Source organism: Silurus meridionalis, chromosome 11, assembly GCF_014805685.1.
Source record: "Silurus meridionalis isolate SWU-2019-XX chromosome 11, ASM1480568v1, whole genome shotgun sequence".
NCBI classification, from domain to species: Eukaryota; Metazoa; Chordata; class Actinopteri; order Siluriformes; family Siluridae; genus Silurus; species Silurus meridionalis.
Window position 1 is genome coordinate 19,487,026 of NC_060894.1, and position 27,047 is coordinate 19,514,072.

General features: G+C 42.2%; 1 protein-coding gene across 3 annotated transcripts in view; it reads left to right on the plus strand.

The window, feature by feature from the left end:
* Nucleotides 1–27,047, plus strand: part of LOC124393371 (roundabout homolog 1-like) — a 204,017-nt gene that overhangs the window by 133,047 nt on the left and 43,923 nt on the right. For all 3 annotated transcript variants that reach the window (XM_046861141.1, XM_046861140.1, XM_046861143.1), the window contains one exon: nucleotides 25,088–25,245. In XM_046861141.1, the coding sequence (XP_046717097.1) occupies nucleotides 25,088–25,245 (158 nt within the window). The remainder of the gene's footprint in view (nucleotides 1–25,087; nucleotides 25,246–27,047) is intronic.

The following is a 27,047-nucleotide window of genomic DNA, read 5'->3' on the forward strand; positions in this document are numbered from 1 at the left end:
GTTCGCTTTCTGTTACAACTAAGGAGTAACTTGGGCAGCACGTTTAAATTGAAATTCCGAACTCCACACACAAGCATACGCCGGACTCGACTTTTTGTTCTTGGTCTACGCGGGGCTTCGCCTGTGCGATCGCGGATCTCAGAATGCGTGCCGCGTCCTCCCCGTTCCTACAGGCCTTTTGACCGCGACTTCAAAGAGCATAGCGTATCAGAGAACACGCCGAACCAACATCTATTATAAATTTTTCATGATTTGCTTTCTCTTCTCTTCTTCCTGCCCTTCACGCCAAGAATATGCATCCACGCACCCCATTCCCCCTCGCCCCGCCCCCACCCCAACCTCCTCAATTGCCCGGACTCCCTGTCGAGAACGGCATGTAAAAGAAACTCTAGGATAATCAATTTGGAGGAGAGAGGTGTGAAATTATTCATCCGTGCTCTGGAGAAGAGAAAAGAAAAAGAAAAGCGTGGCAACTTTTTTAGCGCCACAAAAGTGTACATTTTGGAGCACATTCGCATTCTCCGAGCCCTCAGTCCTGACCCTAGGGGTAAGAAAAAGTCGTTTGACCTTGCCTCGACTTGACTTGACTTGACATGTGTGTATGTGTGTTACGTGTAATTGATGAGGGGCAGATAGGCCGTGTGAATGCACATCAATCCCAATCCATTTTCTGGGTGTATTTCTGAGCTTCGTATCGCACTCGCACTGGTGGCCCAGATATTCCTGACCGCCTCAATCAAGCTGAGACTGAATCCACATCGGTCGGGATGACAGATGTAAGAGAACTTATCCCAAGATGCTTAGACCAGAAGCTGAATAACACAAGCCGCACCCAGCAACGATGGCACAACATCTCCAAAATTAGAGTGGCAGAAACACACCAACTAACATAAACCATGTGTTCTTTGGTATTACATGTAGAGTTACTGTATACAGGGTTTCCATGGGGTCTTTTCAGAATTTGCAAATCTAAATTTTAGGCTTTAAAAAGTCTTAAATTCACTGTTTTAGATCTCAAACAATTAAAAAAAGGTCTTAATTTTTCGATGTCCATGTAACATTGTTACTAATGCTCATTAAAAATGCTTACGCAGCACTTTTTTGTTTGTGTTTGTTAGTTTCCGTGGTGTTGTAGTCCTTCCTATCGCTGGTCCAAATATAATTTGCTGTGTTACGACTACAAATAAGACCCACATGCAACAGCCAATCAGCTTTTGGTTAATAGCGCGTATCTGTCTTGGACTGTACCACACATAAACGGATTTTATTTTTCAGATACGAGTGTAAGTTTAGCGATACTCGGCTTGAAAAAAATGTATTTAAGGCTCGGTTAAATCTGGCTGCTAACAACATATTTGTGTGTTTTTGATGTCGTGATCTAGGTGTTAAATTTCATCCGTAAGGTCTCAAAAAGGTCTCAAAACGCCATGAGTCTAATTTAGATCAAAAAGTGGAGGACAAGGTCGGTACTTATGCTTATAGAGTTCAGTGATCGGAAAATCGGATCAATTTACTGACACGGTTCTTCGAATCTCGTTCATCAAAAGAACAAATCTTTTATTGAGTCATTTTGTTCATTTCGGTCTTTTTATCACCTTTATAGCAAACGTGGGAGTCACGTGACGGAAGGACAAATGACTCGGACTAGTATAGAGATTAGTGATGGGAAGATCGGATCATTATAGTGATCATTATAGGTTAATTAAAATGAACACGTGTTTTAGTCAGTCATTTAGTTCATTTCTTTCTTTAATCTCGTAATCAACTTCATAGCGTCTACGGGCGTCACATGACAAAGGAAAGAACGATTTGCACCAGAGGACTCATGAGATGAAATCTAAACGAATCACTTTTTATGACTACTTCTGAGTCACATAAATGACTCGTTTGAAATGAACGAATCATTCATGAAGATCTCAAGCTGAAAAATCGCAAGAATGGACAGATTTCCTTCTACTGGTTCTTTCTGAAAATCATTTGCTGGTTACATTTTTTTTTTTTTATGAGAGCTTTTGTGTACTCCAAACTCGAGGCACTCCGAACCGTTCAGCCTTTTCGCTACTCTGAAAAGCAGATGGTTTTCGGCACTCGGCCATGGACCGCTGGTGTCCTCGCTGAACCCTGCCAGTGGATTTGCGTGGGACGCCTGAGTGCCACTGCTGTGCATGTTCTGATATCTCCAGTGCTGCCAGCTCTTCATGCTGTCTGTTATTTGGCTGTCTCTGAGATGTGCAGTCAAAGTGGACATATGAGTTATGCGCTTAATGGGCAGTTGTGTGTGTGCGTGTGTGTGTGTGTGTGGACAGATCTTGGCAGTAGCCGCTTTTGCAGATGATCACGAGGCTGTCTTTAGAGCGCCTTGTGATCCGGATTGAAGTGAAACAGGCTGAAGAGTGGAGGTAAAGAGAAGAAGGGCTCGCATTTGAACAGGATCAGGGTCTAATGTGTTGGCATGCTGTTGATACTCGATAAGGAACAGTTCAGGACGATCGTTTTCCCGATCCCCATTTACACCCAGACTTCCAGCGCAGGACTCCAGCGACCGGTTTCAGAGCAGAGGAGGGGAACGCATTTCATGCAACTCACACAGATGCGATTGCATTGTCTCAGGAAGGAAACTCACCCGTGCAGCCATCCAGAGAAGGATAATGCGTTTGCCAGACAAAAATATGCGCAGACAGGCACATTCCAGAAATAAACAGCTTCACACGCCATCGCGCACGCTCGTGTATACACGCGCACGCACGCGCGCAACACATACCCACACATCCATACATTTTACATTAGCGGAACACACGCGGCATTAATGTTTGACATTTGCATGCGTGACCTTTCCACTTCTCCAGCGAAGATGCGGTAGGTCCTCCTGTTGTGTAGAGCAACTAAGATAATGGCTTTGCTCTCGTTTCTGTTGTAAATGCTAGATGCCCGAGCACATGGTTCGAAACGCGTGACAGGGGGAAATGCAGCTGATTCGAGAAGAAGTCCTACAAGTCGGGGCGCTGTGTTTGGTTTCTGTCACCGAATGCGCTGATCAAAACGCACTGGGAATTATCGAGCGCCTGGTTGACCTTATAAAATAATGCCCTTCACTGGCCCTGATTCTCCATGGCTTTTTCACGGATTCTCTTGTGAGCAATTATAGCTTTACTGAAGGTGGCATTTGGTCCACTACAGAAATTCAAATGATTCTCTAATGTGTTTCCATTGAGCAGCTCTTGGTGTTCTAGACATACATACACACTGAATTAAATAGATTCATAGTTAAATGCTTTTGCAATTTGACTCTGAACTATATACACTCTATGGACAAATGTTTGTGGACACCTAAGCAGAAGATTATGTGCATTTTGAACATCGCATTCCACATTTAGTCCTCATTCGCTCTTATAATAACCTCCAGTCTTCTGGGAAGATGTTCCATTGGATTTTAGAGTGTGGTTGTGGAGATTTGTGCTCATTGAGCCACATGGGTTTTAGTAAAGTTAGATGAATTACAACTGAGCAGTTGAGGGTCAAGAGCCTTGCTCAAGCAGCAACAGTGGCAGATTGGTAGTGTTGGGATTTGAACTTGTGACCAGGGTCTAGTGCCTTAACTAAGTGCTAACCTACCACCTCCATTTTGGTGAGGTGAGGAGGCCTGGAGTGCAGTCAGCGTTCACATTCATCCCAAAGGTTCCACTCCAACCCATGTAAAGCATATCTTCATGGAGCTGGCTTTGTGCACAGGGGCATTGTCATGCTGGAACAGGTTTTGGTCTCCCATTGAAGGGATGATTTGATGCTGCCACATCAGTTTGAAGAAGAACCACAGATGGCTGAAAAGACCGGTGTCCCAATACTTTTGTCTGTCCGATTTTCTCCAATTATTATACTTGTCATATGAGCAGCTATACAAGCAGCATTGTTTCCTCAGCTTCACCGGAAAAACTCTTTTGATCGCTTCTGATTCAGTAAATCAGGGACTTGACAAAAACCCATTGTGTAGCTTCACATTCTGCCACCGCTGGTGGTACTTTTGTATTGCACCCCGACCTTAAATACCTGTTTACCGGCCAACTGCTTTACACCCCTTACCTAACGTCCTGTTTTAAATGGAGGATCAAGTCAAGACCTCAGACGACTTCATGGGACCTTTTTTTCATAAAGAATCGGTTCCATGTTTTTTTAAATAACTGTTTAAATCTTTTTTTTCATATTGTGTGTTTTCCAAAGTCTTTCCATTTTTTTAAATCGTTATCGCATTTGGCAACCCACCCTTTTACTGAAGAACTGTAAATATTCACCCAACATGCAAATGTTTTCACTCAGAAACAAATATTCGCTAAAGGTTGCTTAGAATAGTGCAAATATCACCGTATCGGTGTAGGAGGTGAACTCGTATTAGGGGGTGGTAGAGATGCGGGAGGGAGAGAGGAGAGGAGATGCTGTGTTGCAGGATTTATTTAACATTCATGAGTTCATATACAGTCTCAATACATTCTGTCCATAGGGGAAGCCAGACATTTTAAAATTGTTGTCCAATTATGTCCAATATTAGTCATCGTAAATTTGGTTCATTTCCCAGTTATTATTCAGGCGTACCTTTTTTTTTTTGTGGACCTTTACCTTTTAATTCATCTCAGGTTTTTTTTGGGAAATATATCCAATTACGGCAAACAGGGCCAGTGTAATGGAGTACGGGCTGTCCCATTCAAATGGTAATGTAGCTGTCTCCGAGAGGCCCTCACCGATTCATAAGGCTAGAAGTGGATTTATTCATCACTATTTACCGCTCTTCTAGTGGATTATTCTAATGAGGGACACATTGTAAGTGCACGGTGGTCTGTCCGGCATGAGTATGGCTGGATGAGTCGAAATAGCCTTTTACAGACGTGGAAACTTTGGTCGTATTCAAGATGAGAGATCTAAGAGTGACAAATGGTTTGGAAGGTTTCAGGTTGAAAGGCCGGTTTGCCGTGTGCTGGAACGTTTTTCGAGACAGAGATGAAAAGAGAGAGAGAGAGAGAGAGAGAGAGAGAGAGAGAGAGTCCACCCGAGAACAATGTGCTAAGATCAGCATCAGGTTTCCTCAACTTCACAGAGTTCACTTTGAAGTGGGTCTATAAAACAGACAATGCTTCTATATTAGAACATTCTCTTTTTGGTTTTCCCAGGACATTATACATTCTTTACAATTTTCATTTTGTTTGGTATTTTACATCTAGGCTATAAAATAGCAGTAGTGGACGAAGTACACACACTATGTCTAAGTAGAGATACACTCAGTAAAATACAACTCCAGTAAAAGTGTCCCTTTAAACCTTCACTTGAGTAAAAGAACAAAAGTATTTGCCTTCAAATGTACTATCCAAAGTACTATGATTTATTATATCTGTAATGTTCCTATTATCATTTTGTCACAAGACTCTTTGTTTAATCAACTCAGTTTATGTGAAAAGACTTGAATGTGACTCAGCACACTGATCTATTAATAGAATGATATTAATGACTCAAACACTGATTGATATCGATTACAATAATCATTTCCCCAAGGTCAGTGGTGTTGTAGCGAATTCGAGTCTGGAGTTTCTTCATCATTTATTCCTCTCTAAATGTTCTGCTGGCTGTTAAACTGATACTGAACTGTATGTCGGTGATCAGTAGATACACCAAAATCAGAGCGTGGGCTCGACCCTGATTGGTGTTTGACCAGTTTTTATCCCCATAAATAAAAAAGAATGACTGATTTCGCAAAATGTCGTTGACTTAAAAGTCAAATATTTGAAATGTGGTGAAGTTAAAATAAAAGTCTCCCCAAATGGAAATACTTCAGTGAATTACAGAAACTTGAAAAAGCTACTTAAATACAGTGAGAGTTTACATTTACTTTATTACTGTTCACCACTGCAAAATCCAAAGCATGCACAATAAGTAAATGCATTGTTCAGGAATAAATTGATAATCTGGTGTGCACTCCATAGGATCTACCAAAAAGCTCTGTGTTTGCGTCTTTTTGTTTGTTTTGCGTTCATGAAACTCACTGGACAACAAAAGACCCCGCTCAGGCAGTACCGCCCTCTTCTCCGTGATGCATTTGCATCATCCGGCATGTCTGATTCGGCTCGTTATGGTATTTTTGGAAATATAATGAACGGTATTCCGTTAGAAACCATCTCAGAGTCGGCAGTGCAAACAAAAATAACATCTGCATGTGCAGGAAGTCGCTTCCATTAGTGATCACTTATGAGTTGGAGTGAAAAAAGGTTCAAACCTCCCCTACTTCGGGTTATTTGAGCTTGAAATAAATAAGTCATTGCATTGCTATTACTTATGTTACATTTTTAGACTGATTTTATTGTTCTTTCCGAAATTTGCGGGTTGTTGAATTGCTGTGTATGTGAAAAGACATTAGAAAAAATCTGCTCTCGCTCCAGTCCTTATAGGTCACTTTTGCCAATTCGTGTTTGGTGTCACCTCTTATATTAAATTAAGAAACATAGTGTTAGCACATTAGTGTGTTTTGGCACTTGTTTGGGAACAGTAGCTGGCGGTGCGCCAGATGTGCAAGGGCTAAGGAGAAAGAGTAACATTCTCATCTTTAACTGTACGTCGTCAAATCTCTTTCTCCGTCTCTCTCTCTCTCTTTCTCTCTTTCCGTCTCTCTTACTCTCTATCAGCCTCTTATCAGTGCCGTGACTTAGGCTGCAGCTGTCAAGTGATTCATCTCATGTTTTCTTTGTCTATCTGTTGCGCTGCCGCGTCTTTGATTGTCCCGCAAGGCGTCGACTAACGAGCCGCCGAGCTGCACTTTGCACTCGAATCGATGCTCGGTGTATTCGCACTCATCCTGAGTCACACCTAATCACAGGCCTCCATGCCGCCGTTATCGCTTCAGCTCAGCGCCACACGCACACAGACATGACTTGCTGTGTTTGACCAGGGCGGGTGATTATGGACATGTCCAGGCTTGCCTGCTCAACTGCTACAAACATAACGTAGGGGAACGAAGGCACTCGGCCTGACCGGCTTTGGCTCGATGCCGTATTGCAGGGTTGCCCGAGCTGCTTTTTTAATGCTGAATAGGGATTTTTTAAGGTTAACTAGTCCATGGGTGGCAGGGGATGATATATAGTGAGCTTCTAGTAATATCAATTAGAACCGAATTGAAATTGAATCTGTCTGCAAAAACATAAAAAAGTGACAGTTCAGACAGTGTGTCTATGATATACAGAACCCTCTTTGTTTATATGGGGATTATGGAGTTAATAATTGCTGTACAAGTTGTTGGATTGAAAAATCTTTGAAGGAAAAGAAGAAAAACGTGTTCCGCTTTTTAGATTTTGGAATAACGTCAGGGTTTTTTGTGCGCTTTGTAAGAGTCGAGGTCTGAAATCTGGCAACCCTGGTCATGCTATTGTCTATTGTGCACATTTGAATATGTGTATTAATGATGGAAAGATCGTTTTATTGACTCGGTTCATCGAAATCAACGAATCTTTTTTCAAGTCATTCAGTTCATTTCGTTTCTTTAATCAGAAATAAAGTAAAATGTTAAATTTTCAATAAGCACTTCTACATTCACAAGCTTTGACTACAGTTACAATCATTTATATACATGTATATAAAACTGCATAGCGAATATGAAGTCACGTGACAAAAGAACGAACGACTCGGACCAGAGGACTCATGAGATTATCGACTCCATTCTGTTTCCTGTGTAATACACTGCATAGCGTCTATGGGAGTCACGTGACAAAAGAACGAACGACTTGGATTTAAGGAGTTGAGATTCAATTCTGTTTCCTGTACATAACCTACGGAGAATTCACTTTGCTTCGCTCGTTTGCGTCCGGTAGAAAATGAACGAATCATTCTTTTAGATGATTCGTTCTACTGAGTCATATTAAAGACTCGTTCAAAACGAACAAATCGATCACGAACGACCAATCAATATTGTGTATGACTATGCAATTGACTGTGTGTTTGTGTGTTTGTGTGTGTTGGGAATTTTGGCCCTCACAGACAGGAACTATGCTTTTTTATTATGGGCCACAGCAGTAAAGGTTTTGTTTATATGGTTTCATGTGGTTTCAGGGCACCAGAAGGAATGAGTGGTGACGCTGGTGGTGTCGTGAATCGAAAATGATGATGCAGTTACTTTTTCTGTCATCACAAAGACTATTTGCTTTTCGTTCGTTCATTCATGTTCGTTCATTCATGTTCGGTTGCTTTATCCTGGTTAGGGCTGTGGTGAACACAGAGACTACCCCATGGTCAGAGGCAGGAATGTCAGACATTCAGGATGAGACACCAGAAAGGGCGTTAGACACCCTGAATAAGATGACACACACGCACACAGACGTGCATACTGGGTGATTTAACCGAGCCAGTCCACATACCAGCATGTTTTCGGGAGCTGGGAGGAAACCAGAGAGCCCTGAGGAAACCCACTGTGAGGACATCCATGGAGAAACCAGACCTGAGGATGATGGAAAATAAATTCGAACTCCTTCTGTTTATTCTTTGGTCCAGTATTGTTTTGTTGAATGGAGGGAAATGCGCTCGATGTGTATTTGATTAAGTAGAGAAAGCAGACAGGAAGTGAAGTGAAAGAGCAGTGGTTTATTATATGCATGTTTGGTCATGTGTGTGCTTCCTGGAGGAGAAGCAAACAGGTAATAAAACTTGCCTGCCAGACTGCTAGCTTGCTAGAGGACAGAAAAGTTAAGAGAGAGAAGGAAAAAAAAACAAACGTGACATTGTGCATTCGCCATGCAAGCTCAGCTCTGCCAGAATCGCTTCGCCGATGCCTGGATAAAAATGGATCAGGGCCCGGATACAGTAACAAGCTCGCTGTCTGCTGCCTGGCCGTCCACGAAAGCCCTCGTTGCCCATTTTAACTTTTATTCCTTCCTTTTGTCAGGGGAACAAAAGAGCGTTTCTCCGCAGACAAGGCTGCGAGCGATGAAGTGAGACATGCGAGCCAGGGCCTAGCTGAGGAGTTTGAGCCAGACGGGGTCAGTGGTTAGAGACTAAAGCAGACCACCACCACTTAGCAGACCGCCGTGTGCTGTAGAGTCGGACTGTAGAGCAGACTTAGACACGGAAGCCCTTTTCTTAAACAGAGCTCTCCGTGGCTCTGGCTTTCTCATTACCTGTCAAGGCCACTCTTTCTCTCTGTATATTTCTTTTATACACATGCTTTCTCCACGGTGGTGTCCATGTTTACAGGCTCCTCGATAGCGTTTCGATGTTTGGAAACCAGCTGCTGGAGAGGAAGGCTGTGGATTGAATATCATTTATTAGATACTGTATCATACTATTTTGTCGCTATGGGAAAGAAAATAAAAGAAGCGTTATTCTTATCACATGTACTTTACAGCACAGTGAAATTCCAGTGAAACACAGTAAAATCAACCATGTTCGGGCATCACTGGAGGCACAAAGGGTTAAGGGTCTTGCTCAAGGGCACAAAGAGTGGCAGCTTGGCAATACCAGGGCTTAAAACCCTGACCTTCTGATCAGCCACCCAGAGCTTTATCCACCTCCTTTAAAGGGGTAGCTCAGTGGATAAGATGTTGGACTTCTAAACAGATGGTCATGGGTTCAAAACCCGGCACCACCAAAACTTTCTTTCGGCTTTTCCCGTTAGGGGTCAGCACAGCAGATCCTCCGCATGTTTTTTGATTTGGCACATGTTTTTATGCTGGATGCCCTTCCTAACACAACCCTCTCCAATTTATCCGGGCTTGGGACCGGCACTGAAAGTGGGTGGGGTTGGTTCCCTGACCGGGGATCGAACCCGGGCTGCAGCGGTGAGAGCACCGCATCCTAACCACTAGACCACCAGGAAACCCAAAACCCGGCACCACCAAATGCCGTAAATGTGGTATATGTAGCTGAAACCAGGGGGCGATTGGGCTCCCTGATGAGGCTAATCTAGAGCAGAGAGCAAAAATAGCAAATGACCATTAGATGTCAATATTAGAGGACACAGGAGACGGAGAGAGAACAGCAGGGGGGTGGGCATTAATAATATTTAATAATTCAGAGGAATACCGTGATATAAAATCGTCACAAGGAATTATGGGGCATGAGTGGTTGATTTCTCGACTTTTGCTAAATGTGACTAACTATAAAGCTATAAAGGGATTTGAACCCCTGACTTTCCAATCAGTAACCCAGAGCCTTAACCTTACTGTGCTACCACCTCCCCCAAAGGGGTAGCTGAGGGTCATCTGATTGGAAGGTCATGGGTTCAAATCCCACCACTGCTAAAATGCCTTTGCTGGGCAATAGTGCAAGGCCCTTAACCGTCAATTGCTCAGCTGTGTAATATCAGCTGGATTACGGGAGTCTGTCAAATGCTGTAAATATGTTTGGTTATTTTTATTTCATTTACAGATTTCTTTTTAACCTTTTTAAAAATTAAAAATTGTTGCTGAATTTCTTTTTTCCTTTTTTAAAAAAGAATGATCATATTTTCTTTTACGTCTTTTTTATATAAAAACCAACAACTCATAATTCCTTGTGATCATTTCAAAAAATCATTGTATTCCCTGTCATTATTGAATAATTATTAACGTTTAGAGCCCCATTTGCCCCCCTCCCCACACTCATATTTTTAATACCCAACCCCCTGCTGTTCTCTCTCCCTCTCATGTGACGTATCGTATTGATGTTGGATGATCGTTCGCTATTTTTGCTCTCTGCTCTAGAACTCGGACGGCCCTCGTCAGGGAGCATAATCACCACCCTGGTTTCCGTTCTCTGCTCTTTTGTCTGTGAGTGATGGAGACACTCCTTCTTTTATAGCGACCAGAGTTGCTATCAAGCGAAGTCGATAGCTCCGAGATTGACAGTCACCTCAAAAAGGCCGTATGGTAGACCCTTATTTCATGGCTGTTACAGGCGATGTGGACTGTGGCGTTTCCGTTTAAAAGGTCTGGGGTTTGAAACTCGAGGCGTAAATGTGGGTCTCGTCTGGTGGATGATGTGGAGTGATGATGATGATGATGAGAGGCAGCCAGGCGTGACTGCAGTGTCTTCACCGCAAACCTTTGGCTGAAACCACAGGATCGCTGCAGTGGGGGGGCCGAGATGATGAGAAGAGAAGTCCAGGGTCCGGCTTGCTTAGTTACTTGGATAAGCTTATAGAGGCATAGGAAAAAAAGCATTTTTGTGAGTGTGTGTGACACACACACACACACACACACACACACACACACACACACACACACGCAGGTGCATAGGCCCCAAACGCCCAACCAGGGCTCTTAACTTAAAAGGGTCTTTTTAAAGTGAAAGCCTCGCAGGTGGCTCTGTTACAAGAGAAAAAGGCGGAGGGGAAAAAAAGGAAAGGATTAATTTTTTAAAAAAGGAAAAAGAACGGAGATTCTGTTTCATCTCGCTGGAGAATAGAGGAAAAACTTGCCATGAGGCAATGAAAAGCGCTTCTGTTTACTCTTCTGCCGGGACGCATGGGCGTCTGCGACATCTGCGTCGGTCTCTCGCACACACACAAACACACAAAAACACGAAAACACACAATGTGGCCGTGTTGAAGGTCTGGTCTGGGAAACAGGGACTGAGTGAGGGCGATGATGTCGCATTCAGGGCTCTACTCTCTCTCCAGGCTTTGCTGTTTACACCACACTAATCAAAACATGAGAACTTGGCGGCCTCGGGCTCAGCCCCTCCAACTCCCAGCGCCATGTTTGGCTTTGATTTTTCTCTCTGTCTCGTTCCCCCTCTCTTTGTGTATCCATTTCTTTGCATTCCAGGCTTGATTACCCTCCTGCAGAGTACAATATAACCCTTTTTTTTTTTGGTCACATTTCTAAATAACAACAGGATGCCTGCAAGTGCTGACAGGAATGAAAGATACATACATATATATACATACACACATACACACACACAGAGACAAAAGTATTTGGACACCTGACCTTTCCTGCCATATGTGTTTCTTCTCCAAACTGTTACCACAAAGCTGGAGACACACAATTGTACAGGACGTCTTTGGATGCAGTACTTCAACTTGGAAACCCAAACCTGTTCAAGCATGGCGATGCCCCTGTGCACAAAGTGAGCTCCTTGAAGATCTGCTTTACACCTGTGAGATGAATGTAAACAGTGGCTACACAAATGTTCAGAAGCACACTCCAAAATCTAGTGGAACATCTTCCCAGAAGAGTGGAGGAAATAACTAGAGCAAATTGGGAAATGTTGAATGCGATGCTGAAAAAGCACGTGCCGTACTTATGACCAGGTGTCCGCAAACTTTTGGCAATACAGCGTTTGAAAAACAATGAATATACCGACCTTCCAAACAGCAACCCACAGTCTTAATCACTGATCTATTGCTTCCCCTGCAGGTGCAGCTCAGTGGATAAGATGTTGATTTCTTAACAGAAGATTATGGGTTCAAATCCCTGCACCACCAAGCTGCCACTCCTGGGCCATTGAGCAAGACCCTTAACTCTTAATTGCTCAACTCTATAATATTATCTTAATATCAACTTAGATATTCCTCTTTCATATGGTCACTGACTCATTCAATGACGATGCTTGAGAACTGAAGCAATGCGTCATGATACCGGTTTATTCTATTATTTTTTAACCCTGTATATATATATTTGCTTATTTATCAAATTTTGGATTTGCTACTGGATTCTTTTTTTCCCCCTTTTTTATTTAAATCAGATTTTCTTTACATCTTATTTATTATACCTTTATAGTTAGTTACATTTAGCAAAAGTCAAGAACTCATTATCCAAAAATCCACAATTCCATATCGTCATATATATCGCCACGAGATTTAGAATCTTTGAGGCTACAACCTGCTGGCTTTGCATACTCCTGTGTTTTTCTTTCATTTTTTTAGTCACTGGATTTAGATGATGGAAACCAGGATATTTGTATTTATTTATTTATTTATTATTTTTAATTTTGAAAAGCTGTCATTGCTAAGGATAAAACACGATAATCGAACGTCTGCTGACAGGAAACAAAGAAAAGTCGAGGTTTCCATCGCCTCTTCCTACAAACGTCAACATTTCTGGCGATGTTTCTTGAAAAATTTACCAGACCTTCTAGGAAAGTGCTAGACGGTTTGTAAAACGAGGGCCAAAACCATTCCAGAATATCAAAATACTGTACTTAAATTACACGCTGTCATTCTTAAGCACAGCATTTATTTTCATTTTTTTGCAAATCTGCTTCCTTCACTTCCAGCGTAATGTGTGCAGTATGAACATAAAATGCATCACTTTGTTTGCCCATAAATAAACGTCTCCTCTCGTCACACACGTGTGCCTGTTCATCGTTCTCCTAACTGCTCTTATTAGGAGAAATGGAAAACACGTGTTTCTCGTTTCGGACTCGAAGGCATCCATGTTGCTTTTGAGATGCATTGACAAAGAGTTGTGTCTCAAAAATGAAAAACTGATTATATAGGATATTCTTGTGTTTATGGAATCAAATTTAGAAACAAATAAAAAAAAATTTCCACTTCCTTTCCCGGGATTTGTTTTTATGGCCCATAAATCTTGCATGTAAGCAAATAGGACACCCCCACAGCCTTATTTAACCAATGAATCTCAACACGGAGGGTCTTACCCTATCGATAGAGATGAGATGTGATTCTTTCCAGTTGCATAGCTATTGTAGAGTGTGTGTAGGGAGTGTTGGAGAACCGTAGCTGGGGTGATGGATGGGCGAGGTATTTTAGGCTCTCAACACTGGCCCCCTTCTCGTTCCCCAAGGAAATCATTATGAATCATGGGTGAGAATGTTTTTACAGTAAACAGTAGCGGAGGAGCAGCGCAGCTCATAAAGCAAGAGGAGAAAAACTGCATAAGTGTGTGTTCCTTTGTGTGTGTGTGTGTGTGTGTAGTCCTACTCAAAGTCTCTCTTGCCTCCACCTATATATTTAGTAGCATTCTTATATGATGCATGCACTACAGTGTGTTGGATTTACTAACTGTCAATCAGAGGGTGTTTGAGAAGATCCGTCTCTGGCTTCATGTGGAAATCTAGATCTCAACTCAACATTTATCCTGAACAATATGAACTGAAATCAATGAGCTGCTCTTTCTTCCTTTTCCTTGTCAGAAATACATTGGCCTGGTCTTTTTTTCTGTTCTCTTCGCTCGCTCACACACACACACACACACACACACACACACACACACACACACACACCTCTTTGCACCCCCTGCTGTGTTTTAAAAAGGTGTGACAGCAGGGAAAGGGACCTGCTATAGCCAGATCCTTTCCGACTTTCCCCAGGATTAAAGCGAGCGGTCGCTCTGATGAGCTCGGTTACACACTCTCTTCACACACACACACGCAAATCCGAATATATACACTGTATTTGCCCTCATAATGCTGTGTAAACAGTATACTGTATACACACTAGGGACCACATCAAAAAGCTGAATGATTCCACAGGGTTTCACAACGTTTTATGTGGAATCTTGGTCACTTCTTTTTTTTTTTTTTTTATTCCGTAGATGAATTCTTTCCTTACAGGAAGTAACCTGTGATTTTGACAATCAAGTTCACAGTATACTGTGCAGATGGCCAATATGAGGAGTACATTTTCTGTGGAGATTTCTAAAGATATAAGCCTGATATATTGTATGTAGTAATACATGGGTTTATTGGTATGAGGTCTGTGTATGTTGCGTTTTTTAGTTGTTGTTTTTTTTTGCTCAGAATGCACCTGGAGGTAAAATAACAGCTCAGCAATCAGCGCAGAATCCGTCAGTGGCTTCACCCAAAATTCTGGCTTCACTCCGAGAAGTTTGTATGAATCACTATGAGCTTTTCAACACCAATAAGAGAGTATGGGAGAGTGTAAAAGCAGCGGGAAAGGGGAGTCCCACATGTCCTCTTCTTACAATGTTATGACATGGACAAAATGTCCACACATCGAGAGAACAACCCTGTTCTGCCCTGTCCTTCCCTACCCTGCGTTGCCGTGCCATGCACAGCCCCAATCTGCCCCGTATTCTTTTAAATCACCTGTGATCTCTGAATAGGTTGTGAGTAGGAGAACAGGAGCAATATAGCAATATAGAGAACAGGAGCAATATATATATGTGTGTGTGTGTGTGTGTGTGTGTGTGTGTGTGTGTGTGTGTGTGTGTGTGTGTGTGTGCATTTGGTTGTGTATTCCTGACAGCACCCAATTGCCAGGACTCGATTTTGGAGGTTATGTTCAGATTGCTGCATGTGAAGCTGTTGAATGCCTTTGAGTCCACATGTGTTTGTGTGTGTGTGTGTGTGTGTATGTGTGTCTAGGGTGTGCATATTAGAGTGGGGAGCAGCTGCATTTCCTGAAGCAGCCCCCCCAGCTCCATATTGAAGAAGTCGGACTTGGAGGGGGAAGGAGGCCAAAAAGGCAGTGGGAGGGATTGAGGGAGGGATGGGAGCAGAAATTGGATATGGTTTATGGGCATTTTGGGTTTTTTATTGTAAATATGAGTAAGGGGGGAAAAGAAAGGTCCCAGGAAGCCTGTTTCCTGTTCAGGCTTAGCTCACAAGGTCAGCCTGAGCGGAGGCAACCAACACACTTGTGGTGTGAAAAGCCCCGGAGCCACAGAAGCCCACAGCTGGCTGGGGGAATCAGCAAATCCGACTGGCACACTCGGTTTTCCTCTCGCGCTCCTTTCCTTTATCCATGGAAAGGTTTTGTGGCGGAGGCACGATTGAGAGCAGGACGCCGTTTCTATGCACACAGTCGCACTATTCGTCAGCGCACCACGTATTGTTACAACCCCTACCAAGATCTGATCAATGTGTTGTGAATGTAGCTCTATAATTCCAGAAATAATAGAGTGAAAAAGAAGTGCCTATTTTTTTTTCCATCATATTTTTTTATGTACTCGATTTGCCCTGGTTGTGCAAATCATGTCTGATTGGAGCCCTTAATGAGGAGTGTGTAGGTGTACATGTGTGCATATACACCCTTTTTAACTCTCCACTTCAGTATCTGTTTAGTTTGCTGGTTCTCTTTGAGCTCAGTCTCCATGTTGCTGCGACTCAATCAAACATGCAGTGTTTATTTAAACTGGGAGGTGCCAAGTGCTGTCAGGGAAGTGCATGAAGTGAGTGACTGCGGAGAGGCCGAGCGGTGGCCCTGCAGCCCTCGGCGAGCCGAAGAACAGAACGCCGTTGGATAAAATAAACACAGCTTGACAATGCCCTCTCTGTGCGAAATAAAAAGCCCCAGAGTGAACAGCAGACAGATAGAACCCTTGTTAGGACAGAAGTGCAGGAATGAAGATAGAAAGTAAAAAAAAAAGAAAGAGAAGGGGGTTGAGTGGCCTGTGGTGCTTTTAAGAGGTTGTTCATGGTCGATTCTGGGCTCCAGTCAGCGGGAGAAGAAAAGTGCACCCTTTATGCATATCACGTGCACTACATCCCCCTCTCTAAGCACTAACTGGCAGTGTGACTCGTGGCCCGTCGCCAGTGCCAATTGTGGTGGCATGGTTCTGAGCGGAACTGCCATCTGCTCAGGGGACCGTGTGTACGATGCACAGCGAGGCCATGTTTACCGTGCAGCAGGAGAGGCATCTGATGTACGCCCGCTGACGAAGAACTCCTCGAAAGCCGCTTTTCTGAAAGGAGCCTTTAGATCGCCGTTTAATCTTCACCGTTAAGAGGTTAATAAATACGCTTTTCCCCCCGTGCCGTTCGAGAGGGAATCACGCCTATCGTGACCAATTTCATTTATTTATGACAAGAGCCTTAATAGAAAAAAAGGACTTAAATGTACACTGAAGTGCAGATTTGCGGTGGAGATGAAAACGCTCCATGCAGGATGTAAAGTGCTCCTTTATTTAGAAATTGAGGGATAGTTAGCTGGGAGGAAAGCTGTTATTTCTTTATGCCCTCTGACTGCATGCTTTCTATGATTTTATTTCAATCATTTGTTTGCTTAGAGGGCTCATTTGTAATTTATATTTTTCGAGGCTGTGAAATTAAAATTGCAGTGAAAACAGTGGCATCTCCTTAAACCAGGTTTTTATCATGTAGAATGTTTACTGGACAAAACTGATATTTAATCCGTGACGGCTGACTTTTCCAGCCATGTGTGTTTCTTCCCCATTCTGTTACCGCAAAGCTGAAGGCACACAATTATATGAGACCCAAAAGCTGTTCCAGCATGACAATATGCAATGACATGTGCACAACCCTGCTCCATGAACTCCATAGTTTGGAGTGGAAGATCTTGAGTGGCCTGCGATAAAGCAACTCTGACCTCAGCCCTATTGAACACCTTTGGGATGAATTGAACAGGCCTCCTCACCTCACCTACATCGGTACCTGACTTTACTAACACCCTTGTCTTAGAATCAGCTCCAATCTTCTCAGGCACACTCCAGAATCTAGTGGAACAGCTTTCCAGAAAAGTGGAGGTTAATATAAGAGCAAATGTGGACTAAATGTGGTATGGGGTACGAGATATAAAAAAAAAAAAAAAGTATAAAAAGGTTTTGTAACACACCAACAGATGGCAGCACAAGGCTGCATGCACAGTCACAGGGCTCACCGACATTCAAAAGTCAGTGTAGAACAAAGAGCAAACGTAAAATACTGTCACAAAATCTGAAAGAATCAGAAATCGCTCAAGGTGTTTCAAGCGGCTCGCATGTTTCATTTAATTACTGGAAGAGGACGAGAGATCAGGAAGACCTTCAACAAGCTCAACCCCCGAAAATGTCGTAGTTCTACTGCCAGGTTTCAAGGCGAATGAGGGAGGACATTCAGCGAAAGCGACCAGATTTGTGGCATGCACGTCTTGAAACTTGAGTTACTGATCAGAAGTCGGGGGTTCAAGCCCTGGTATCGCCAAGCTGCCACTCTCTGGGCCCTTGAGCAAGGCCCTTAACTATCTGTGCTCCAGGGAGTCTGTATCATGGCTGACCATGATGTGACAAGAACAGTATAAAGCACGTTCCTTTATTTTCTTTCAAACAAATATGGAAGCTAAGTATTAGAAACGGAAATTTATTTCTAATGCATGTCACACTTGCTACTGTACCCTGAAATCACAGGAGTATAAAAATACAACCCAGTGTGGATGGTCCAAGGTGACAAATGTGTGTGTCCTGGAAGCTGACTGAATAGATCAGACCAACCCGTATCTCCTTGTCTTCTTGCTCATCGGCCCGAAGGCTGTTTCTCTGGCCTGAGAGTCTTCTCTGTCCCTCTGCATAGAGTAATAAGTGCTGATTCTGTGCACGATATCAGATTTGAGATTAAGGCATCTTTGCTGGGATGCTTGCGCTTTGAAGCAGGCGATGGGATGACTTCCCGGAGGGAAAGCTCATATTAGAAAAGAATGCAGGAGAGATGGCAGCAAGCTTACAATGAAACACCTCTGTAGCCTACCTATAGGGCTCGTGTAGCATCTCCACATAAGTAGGTGTTTCGGGTTAATTTTTGCAACTAATGCAATGTGTGATAGGGTTTTTACGAATTGTGTTACAAGAACGAGCAACGTTTACCATCTTCCCGCCATATCTCAATTGTTGTCCATGGTTTCCATGAACCATGGTTTCCACAAACCATGTTAGCTACTTTGGCAATTTGCTCACATCTGTGAAAGTTTGCAACTCGATTGTTGGTTAAGTCAGTGAAGGAAGTTACAGCTCTACCTCTGCCATGTTAATCTGTATTCTATGTGACTCTCAGGACACGCCTCGGTCTCCGTAGTTGTCATGAAAAGGCTAGGGTTTGTTTTTTGTTTTTTGTTTTTTTAGGTAAAGCTGAAACCATAGTAAGATGTAGAAATTCTTTATAACATTATCATTTGTCATAAAGGGCTTATGTAGGTGTAACTGTAATATCACAGACTTTGACAGTTGCTATAGGCTTTTTGATGGATAATTCTAAAGACTTTGCTCAAGTCTTCTTGGCCATGTCTGACATAATGTTTATGAAGGTCTTAGGAGATGTAAAGTAGCCCTATGAACATGCTAAAGTGTCTTTGTAGTGTGTAATCATTCACTAAAGCTTTGTGTGTAATGGACAGCATACTACTGTGTTATGTACAGCATTGTACTATTGAGTCTAGTCTCTGACTATTGAAGCTGTAATTGGAACTGGGCAGCCATTTCTGACGATCTTGAAGGAAACGAGACTGGGGGGTTTTGGGGAGAAAAAGCTAGACAGCTGTTTCCTATTAGCCGCTAGTCACATGCTACCGACCTGACAAGCAGACTGTCCTGCTCCTTCTTTCATTATTTCTTTTCAATCCCCCATCTCTTCAAACCTGCATTTATAGGATTTAAGACCAAAAAAAAAAGATGGACGAAAATGCATCCAATTACAGGGTCATCCCAATTTGTCCGCTCATGTCAGCGCTGCTCATCTGGACACCCCCCCAGCCTTAGGCCTCTTTCCCTCATCCTATTTTTCTCTCTCTCTCTCTCTCTCTCTCTTTCTCTCTCTCTTTTGCTCCGGAGTGTGTAAACGTCCTGACGCTGGAACATGTGGGAGCGATTACAGCTGCTGGATTTTCTCATTGTTTGAGTGTTTTCTGTTTCGCTTCGTCTTGCGCTAGAGTGTCCGCTCTCTGTCTCGCGCCTGGCCTCTAATCCCCGCTGTATTCATGAATAGTAATGTTTGGCAGCCATTTTTGGCACACGGGTTGCCAAATTAGTGCAATTTGTGCGCTTATTTAGGACCAGGTTGCTTGTGTCTTTTTTTTCCCCCCTTTTCTTTCTCCCTCACACACACACACACACACACACACACACACACACACACAACACACACACTATTACTTACTTTCTGTCTTTTCACTCTCTTGTGCAGTCAAGTAGGACAGTTCAGTCTGTCCAAATGACACAGGATGTGTCTCCAATGTCTCCAGAGTCTCCAATGTGGAGCCGCTAATCATATATCTGCTCTTCTCTTCGTGACACATGACTCGCCCACCTAGAGCAAGAGGAAAAGGCTGTATGACACAGAATCTCCTCTGCGGTCCATCACCTCTGACCAGAATCACCACAGCTGTCTGTCACGCGTCTATTGAAGAACGAGAAAGAAGGACGAGCGCTCTAGTATGAGTACCTCCTTTGTAGCTAGCTAGCTGGAGTCGGCCCTCCAAAAAAATGTCTGGCGATGTGTTTTCATCTGCTATGGTGTTACTTTTCCAGAGGAAACTCTCTCTCTCTCTGTTTCTCTTCCTTCTTTCATTCTTTTCCTCCCTCCATCTCTCATTCTTTCCTTCTCCATTTCACCTCTCTGGCTGCAGGGTGGTAGAGTCTCTGCTCCTCATTAATGTCAGAGGCATTAGGGCTAGACAGGGATATGGGTCTAATTTGACATTTTCGGCATCTGTCTCCAATATCCCTTCGCCGAACGAGAAATCCACGGAGAGGTGAAAAGGGGGGTCCTGGGATAGATGGAGAAGTTGCTCAGGCGGCCTACGACACCACTCATTTAATGCCAATCTCCTAGAACAAATCTCTGACAGTCAGGGGCTGGGGCTGGGGCTGGGGCTGAAACACACACACACACACACACACACACACACACACACACACACTCACACACACAACATGCACCACATAAAGCTTCAGTGGGTGCCTTAAGTGCACCGAACAACAGAATCCTCTACAGCAATATTGCTTATAAAGAAGTAATATTAGACGAAAAATAAAGGTTTATTTTCCCCGACACCATTTCATTTTCTGTTACCATTCCACTTCCTCGCAGTCCCCATTTCCTCCACCCTGTGTCCTGTAATGAACAGAGATTCGCCTAGAACGAATTGTAGCACTAAATTCATTACACGCAGAAAAATAAGCACTTGCTATTATTCAGACTAGAAAGCTATTTACAATAATACATACTTATGCACATTTGTATACAAGGTCCATTTCTAGGATTTTTTGAAGTTTTTTGCATGTTAGTTTGTTTTTTTCTACTAGTATTAGCAAAAATTAGCTTGTAAGCATAGGTTAAAGTGGATTGGTGCAGTTTTTTTGGAAGTTCCATTGAAATTCATTATAAACTAAAAAAGTAAATTTATTCTCACATGGAATGTCGTACATTTCCCTATTTGTAGGTTTGCCAGAGGAATTCCGGGCTGTTCTTGGATAATTCCACAGAAGGCTTTTTTTTTTTTCTAATGCGACATCATAATTACAAAATAGTCTTACGGTTTACAACCTTTCGATAGTTGTGAATATCGAGCTAAATTAATAAACTCAGTCACTGCAGTTGTATTTTCCATTCGAATTCAGTATTTCTTCGTAAAACATAATGCACATGCATAAAAATTGCTCTTTCACCTCCGCTGGATCGTTTGTTGTATCGCAGTAGAAATTCAGCTCCTCGTCTGCCGTGACGTTAAAATACGTCGTGTTTAAAGCTGCCCAACTTGTGTTCCTTTGCTGCCGGGTGTGAGAGCAGCTAGCATGGCACATCACAGTGTTTGTCCAGCTGTGCAAATGAAGTGTCTAGAGAGCTGAAATTATCGTCACATAAGACGTTTTTGCTAAAGATAGGAACAAGTGGCGGTGGTATAATGGGCTTCATATGACTTGCTTGTTATTTCTTCCAACAGTCTCTGTTCTTTCCTTTTCCCTCGTTTTTTTTTTCTCTTCACTTGATAGACTGGTGTTAACAGAACTGCAGTTGCATAAATGTTACTGCAAAGACTAAAAAACATTATCTGTTGATAAGGGTTGCGATATGCATGCAGGAAAAAACTTTTTTCTGGTATTTGTTTTTAAAATTTCAGGCGAAAGAATTCAGACAAAATGGGACTGGTTGCTAACATGTGGGTCAAGAGGATGTGGGTGATGTCTGGCATATAAATTCTACAAACATCAATCAATATTGTGGTACATTCCATATCCGTTTCTCCCTAAACTTGTGGATTACTTATCAAGTATGGAAATTATGGGAATTCTGGGTCTTTGTTCTGAAAATACTGCAAAATCCTATTCATTTCGATTTATTTCTAAACAGCTTCTAACAACGTACATTGTCTCAAAGCAGCTCTACAGAATGTAAGGCTTATAGAACAAATTTCACTTATATTAAAATTTGGGTGTATTTATCCTCGATGTGTGAGCGAGAGGCGACTGTGGCAAGGACGAACTCTCTGAAAATGATGTAAGGAAGAAACCTTGAAAGGAACCAGACTTAAAAGGAACTCCATACTCATTCGGGTGACAACAAGATAACTGGCTTCTTCGAATTATGCCAGTCGTGCAATCCTAAACAGAGGATGTGAGAAGTTTAGGGAAGTAGATAAAATGTTGGACTTGTGTTGGTCATGTGTTCAAATCCCCGCACCACCAAGCTGCCACTGTTGGGTCCTGAAGCAAGGCTTTTTACCCTTAATAGCTCAGTTGTATAAATGATACAGTATAACTGTAAGGCTACGTCTACACTAATTTGAAAAATGTAAATGTAAAAATCGTAAAAGTTGTTAATCCACACTAGTAAGACGTAAGACACTTCGAACTGCATCATTTCTGCCTGGTGTTTATTTACTTTCCAGCTGTTTTCAAATGTATCCACTTTGGAGGGCGTTTTCAAAAAGCTACGCTTTCATTGACTAAAAAAACGCTGCCACAGCGTGGACGGAAGCCAAAACGGAGAGGAAAATATGCGTTTTAGAATTCGTATTAGTGTGGACATGACCTAAGTCGCTCTGGATAAGTGTGAAAGCCAAATGTCATAAATGTAAAATGTCCTGGTGTATCCTAATATATTTTTCCCACACGGCACGTCCTTATTCTTGGACCTAATGTATTCACATGTGAAGCGGACTTTCCAAGGCAAATATACTAAAACACATACACACACCACATGCGTTGTTGAGGAATGTCTCAGTGTGTAATGCATGTATAATGTAATGTGATGTAGTGCTGACTCCTTCAGTGTAATCCTATGCTGTGTAATGGGATCTGTTTCATGACTCCTGAAGGACGGCAGCAGGCAAGGGTTCTGACTCAGAGGAGGAAGAGGAGGGTGGGTTGCGGAGACAGAGGGAGGCTGCACAGACAAGGGTTATGACAGCACTCTCTCCCGAGATCAGACTACACATTCCCGCTATCGGGTGCATGATTATTGACTCCTCAGCTTAGTGATTTAATGAAAACGCCTGGAATGAAATTACCTTTTTCATCACCGGGGTGCCGGTCTGCTCCAGTGCAGCTTGAGCTGTGGCTTCTGTCTGCAAAGCCATGCATAATTGAACAAATGATATACTGCGGATACCTGTAGATGTCAGCATTATGTAGTATTCGTGTTCGAATGCTCTTTTCAGATTTTCGTTTGTCTGTTTGGGTGTATCGAGATGACAAAATGACACGCTTGCTATGTAATTGACAGGTTTTTCTTTAATTATCTGAAATTTGTTTTTAAAAGCGCAATACAACATCTGGCTGTCACTTATATGCCTCTTTGAGTCTTTGTCGGACGAACAGAAAGATGGGCAATAAAATAAGTGGGAAATTGCTCATTCGTGGCGTTCTCTGACTGATCAGCAGCTCTCGGCATCGTTATTGTACCGTGATGTATTGACTCGTGTCTGCTAATGGGCAGTAAAGCTTTTGGAGATGTTGTAATTGGCGTCGCGAGGTATCAAGCCTGTCTCCAGGCTTGACGCGCAATCAACAAGCTCTAACTAATGAGCGCCGCGTTTCGTCTCGGCACGCTTCAAACAGGGCTGCTAGCGGGATTCTGAGCCGATCGTTATGTAAATATTTACCTGGATAAGACTAGCAATGAGAGATTGGACAGAGGAAACCCAGGCAGCATCGAAAAGTAGCTGGAAAAAGACTTAAACGAGAGAAATGGAAGAGAAGACGTGGCTAGGTAGCTGTTCCTTCTCTACTCCACTCAACTCAACTCAACACCTCCCCATGTTCCCCAGGGCCTCCTCTGATTCAATCTCATCTCCTCACTCCTCAACTGATGTGATTGACCTCTCACAGCCACTTAGTTTGGTTGCGGGTGATGAGTCCAGTGGCGTCCCGCGTGCTCTCTTTCCATGATGAAAGTGTAGTCAAGTGCGACAGAAAAACGTCAGTTCCCTCAGAGTGATTGTCTGTGATCCCTGAATTTTATTTTATTTTTTATATCACCTTTGGACTAGGAGCTAAAATCCTTGAAGAGAACAGCTATTTTAGCAAAAGCTAATGGTTTTATTTAAAGAAAAAAAAAAGGGAGAGAAATAGAAAAGCACCATGTTTGTTACAAAGGTCAGGGTTGTTAGATGGAAGGTTCTCACAAATAGGTGTGTATACAATAGGTGTCCTATTGATCCTATTTTAGGAATAAAATACTAAATGCAGATTCTGGAAGATTAATAGAATTGTTTTAAGATAATTTATCTTTTTTTTCATACTTAATAAAACTTATACAGTAGTTATTTTACCTGCAAATGGATTTAAATTACTATCAGTGACATCATTTGAGGCTGTGTAGCTTTTAAGACTTTATTTTAGTTCAGGGATTTAAAGTTGCCCAGTAAAAGAATTTCAGTAATCACACTTAGGATTTGTTCATTTATATTTTTTATTCCAAATGTTTGTTTTTCAACACCAACACATTTATTTGCAACCTAATAACAAATTCTAAGACATTTAAAACATTTAGTTACCACAACATTATTCAGTAAGGCATTTATTTTTCGGAATCTTTGCTCTTTATATGTTCGTTAATGACGAAATACATTCAATAATGTATCAAATTTGATGTTGCGATAATTTTTTATATTTTGCGAAGCAGCAAGTAATGATTTTGCTTTGTTTTTGCATCGTAACTATTGTGTGTTACGAATACATTTGAATAAATAATTGTTGACAATATGCAAGTATGCATGATCTTGATTTTAATATTAAGCTTGTTTTTTTCGTTTAAATGCTTTGAAATTTTAAAACAGAATATATAATGATGAAATTTTTTACATTTATTAACTGATTAACAAGCTATTTTTATGTTAATTAGGCTAAATCAACTACTTAGGATCAATGTTTTAATGCGTATGTTTGTGTGAATTATGTGCTTTCACTCAGACAATGTTAAAATGCGACAATCTTTTCCTCTTCTTTCTCTGCAGTCCTGCGTGATGATTTTAGACAGAATCCCGCTGATGTGATGGTAGCCGAAGGGGAACCGGCTGTTCTGGAATGTCAGCCCCCTCGTGGCCACCCAGAGCCCACCATCTCCTGGAGGAAGGATGGAGCCAACATAAACGACCGAGACGAGCGCATCACGGTGAGCCGGAACGAGCCCATACCCTTATTTCCGTTTGTGCTGATCTGCATTTCGCTTGTTTATACCGGAATTCCTTTCGAATTTCATTCGCTACAGCTGTTCTCACAGCTCCAGCGAGCTCCACGTCTGAACAATAAAGCTGCAGCAGGCATGTCGAATCTTATCTGCAAAGAGCCAATGTGGATTTTGTTTTGTTTTTTTTAAACATCTCAGCGGTACCACATCTGAACGTACAAGTTTAATCGATTGGACTTGATCTTCAAGCGATTGGTCAGTTGTATCAGTGTGTTTTCTGCTTAGTTGGAATTAAAACCTGCAGCCACGCTGGCTTTTTGATGATAAAATTCGACGTCTCTGGACTACAGCAATCGTTTTCTTGTTTGGCTGCGTTGGAATGCTGCATTTGAATAACAAAAAGTTACAATTTGGATCAAATGTTGAAAAAGTGTGTGGTGTTTTTGAGAAACTGCCTATGAATAAAAAGGGGGTGGTTGTTAGAAGTTCTTTAAAGGTTTTGCAATTTTTTTGGGAATAGGTCACAGTTCTTTTTATTCGAAAAACAAAAAAACTACTGTATGCTTCTATACATCTGGGGATCTCATGTATTTTATGCAGCCGGCACTAATTTTACTTTAAATATAACTCCTGGACCTTTCGTTTGGTTTTTCAAAGTTCTTCAAAAGTTCTGCAATGGTTCTTTGAACAGGTCAGGGTTCTTGCCATTGAAAAAACTACCGCAAGTTTCTATATAACTGTGTTTTTTCGCACCCGAGGCTCTTTATAACCATAAATAAAGCCCATGGACTCTTTGTTTAGTAATGTCATTTAATCAGTCAAATTACAAGGAATTATTAAAATGTGTACATTTTATTATTTATTATAATTTAATTATTTTTTGTGCTACTATGGTTTGGATCAAGCTCCATAACGTGATCTACACCTTTGTAACAATCATAATAATGATGATGATGATGATGATGATGATTTACGCCCCGGCTAGTTTTTGTGGATTTTGAGAACCGTAGCTATAAAAGACCTTTCAACATTCCTACATTGGATCACAGTAAAAAAATGCATGCTCTGATTGAATTTCTTTCCTGATTTGTCTTGATTTATTTGTTCCATATGTTAAAGCCAGGAAACATGAGGTCCGTTTGGTTGAAATCCAATTGCATTAAACCCCAGTGTAATCGAAGAGATCCTCCAGTGAAGAACTAGTTATTGCTCACACAGTGTGCTATCTACGCTGACGTGCCGTTTATGTGTTTGCGTATTACACGCTGATGCAGGGGCCATTACGCCTGACACGTCTCCTCCATAATCCCGCAGCAGCAGGTTAAGATAAAGCTGTACGTGCAGAACGACCTGCCATGTGTTGATTTAGGATTCAGACCTGTAAGGACTGAGATGCAGCCGGTAGTTTAGCGAGCACGGCCGAGCCTCTCCTGCCAATTAGTCACTTTTAATTAAGCGTGTGTGTTGGAGTGGGGGAGGATTCGATCACATCTGGGCGCTTGTTAGGGAGTTCTGACCTCGGAAGACAACGGAGCAGCACTTAACGAGGACTGACTCGTCTTTCATGTCTTTTATTATGAAGATGCTTCACAGCTCGCAGCCAACTCCATAGGGGACTGCAAAAGCTCTCGGAAAGTGCGTGAGTGTGTGGAAGCGTGTGGGTGTCTCATGTACTTGCCAGTTAATGTTTTTAACAGAGGCTTGTAAAAAAAAAGGCCGGCAAAAGAGGAATACGGCTTGAGAAAATGCTGCTTACAGTACGTCATCGCAAAACGAGTGTACAATTA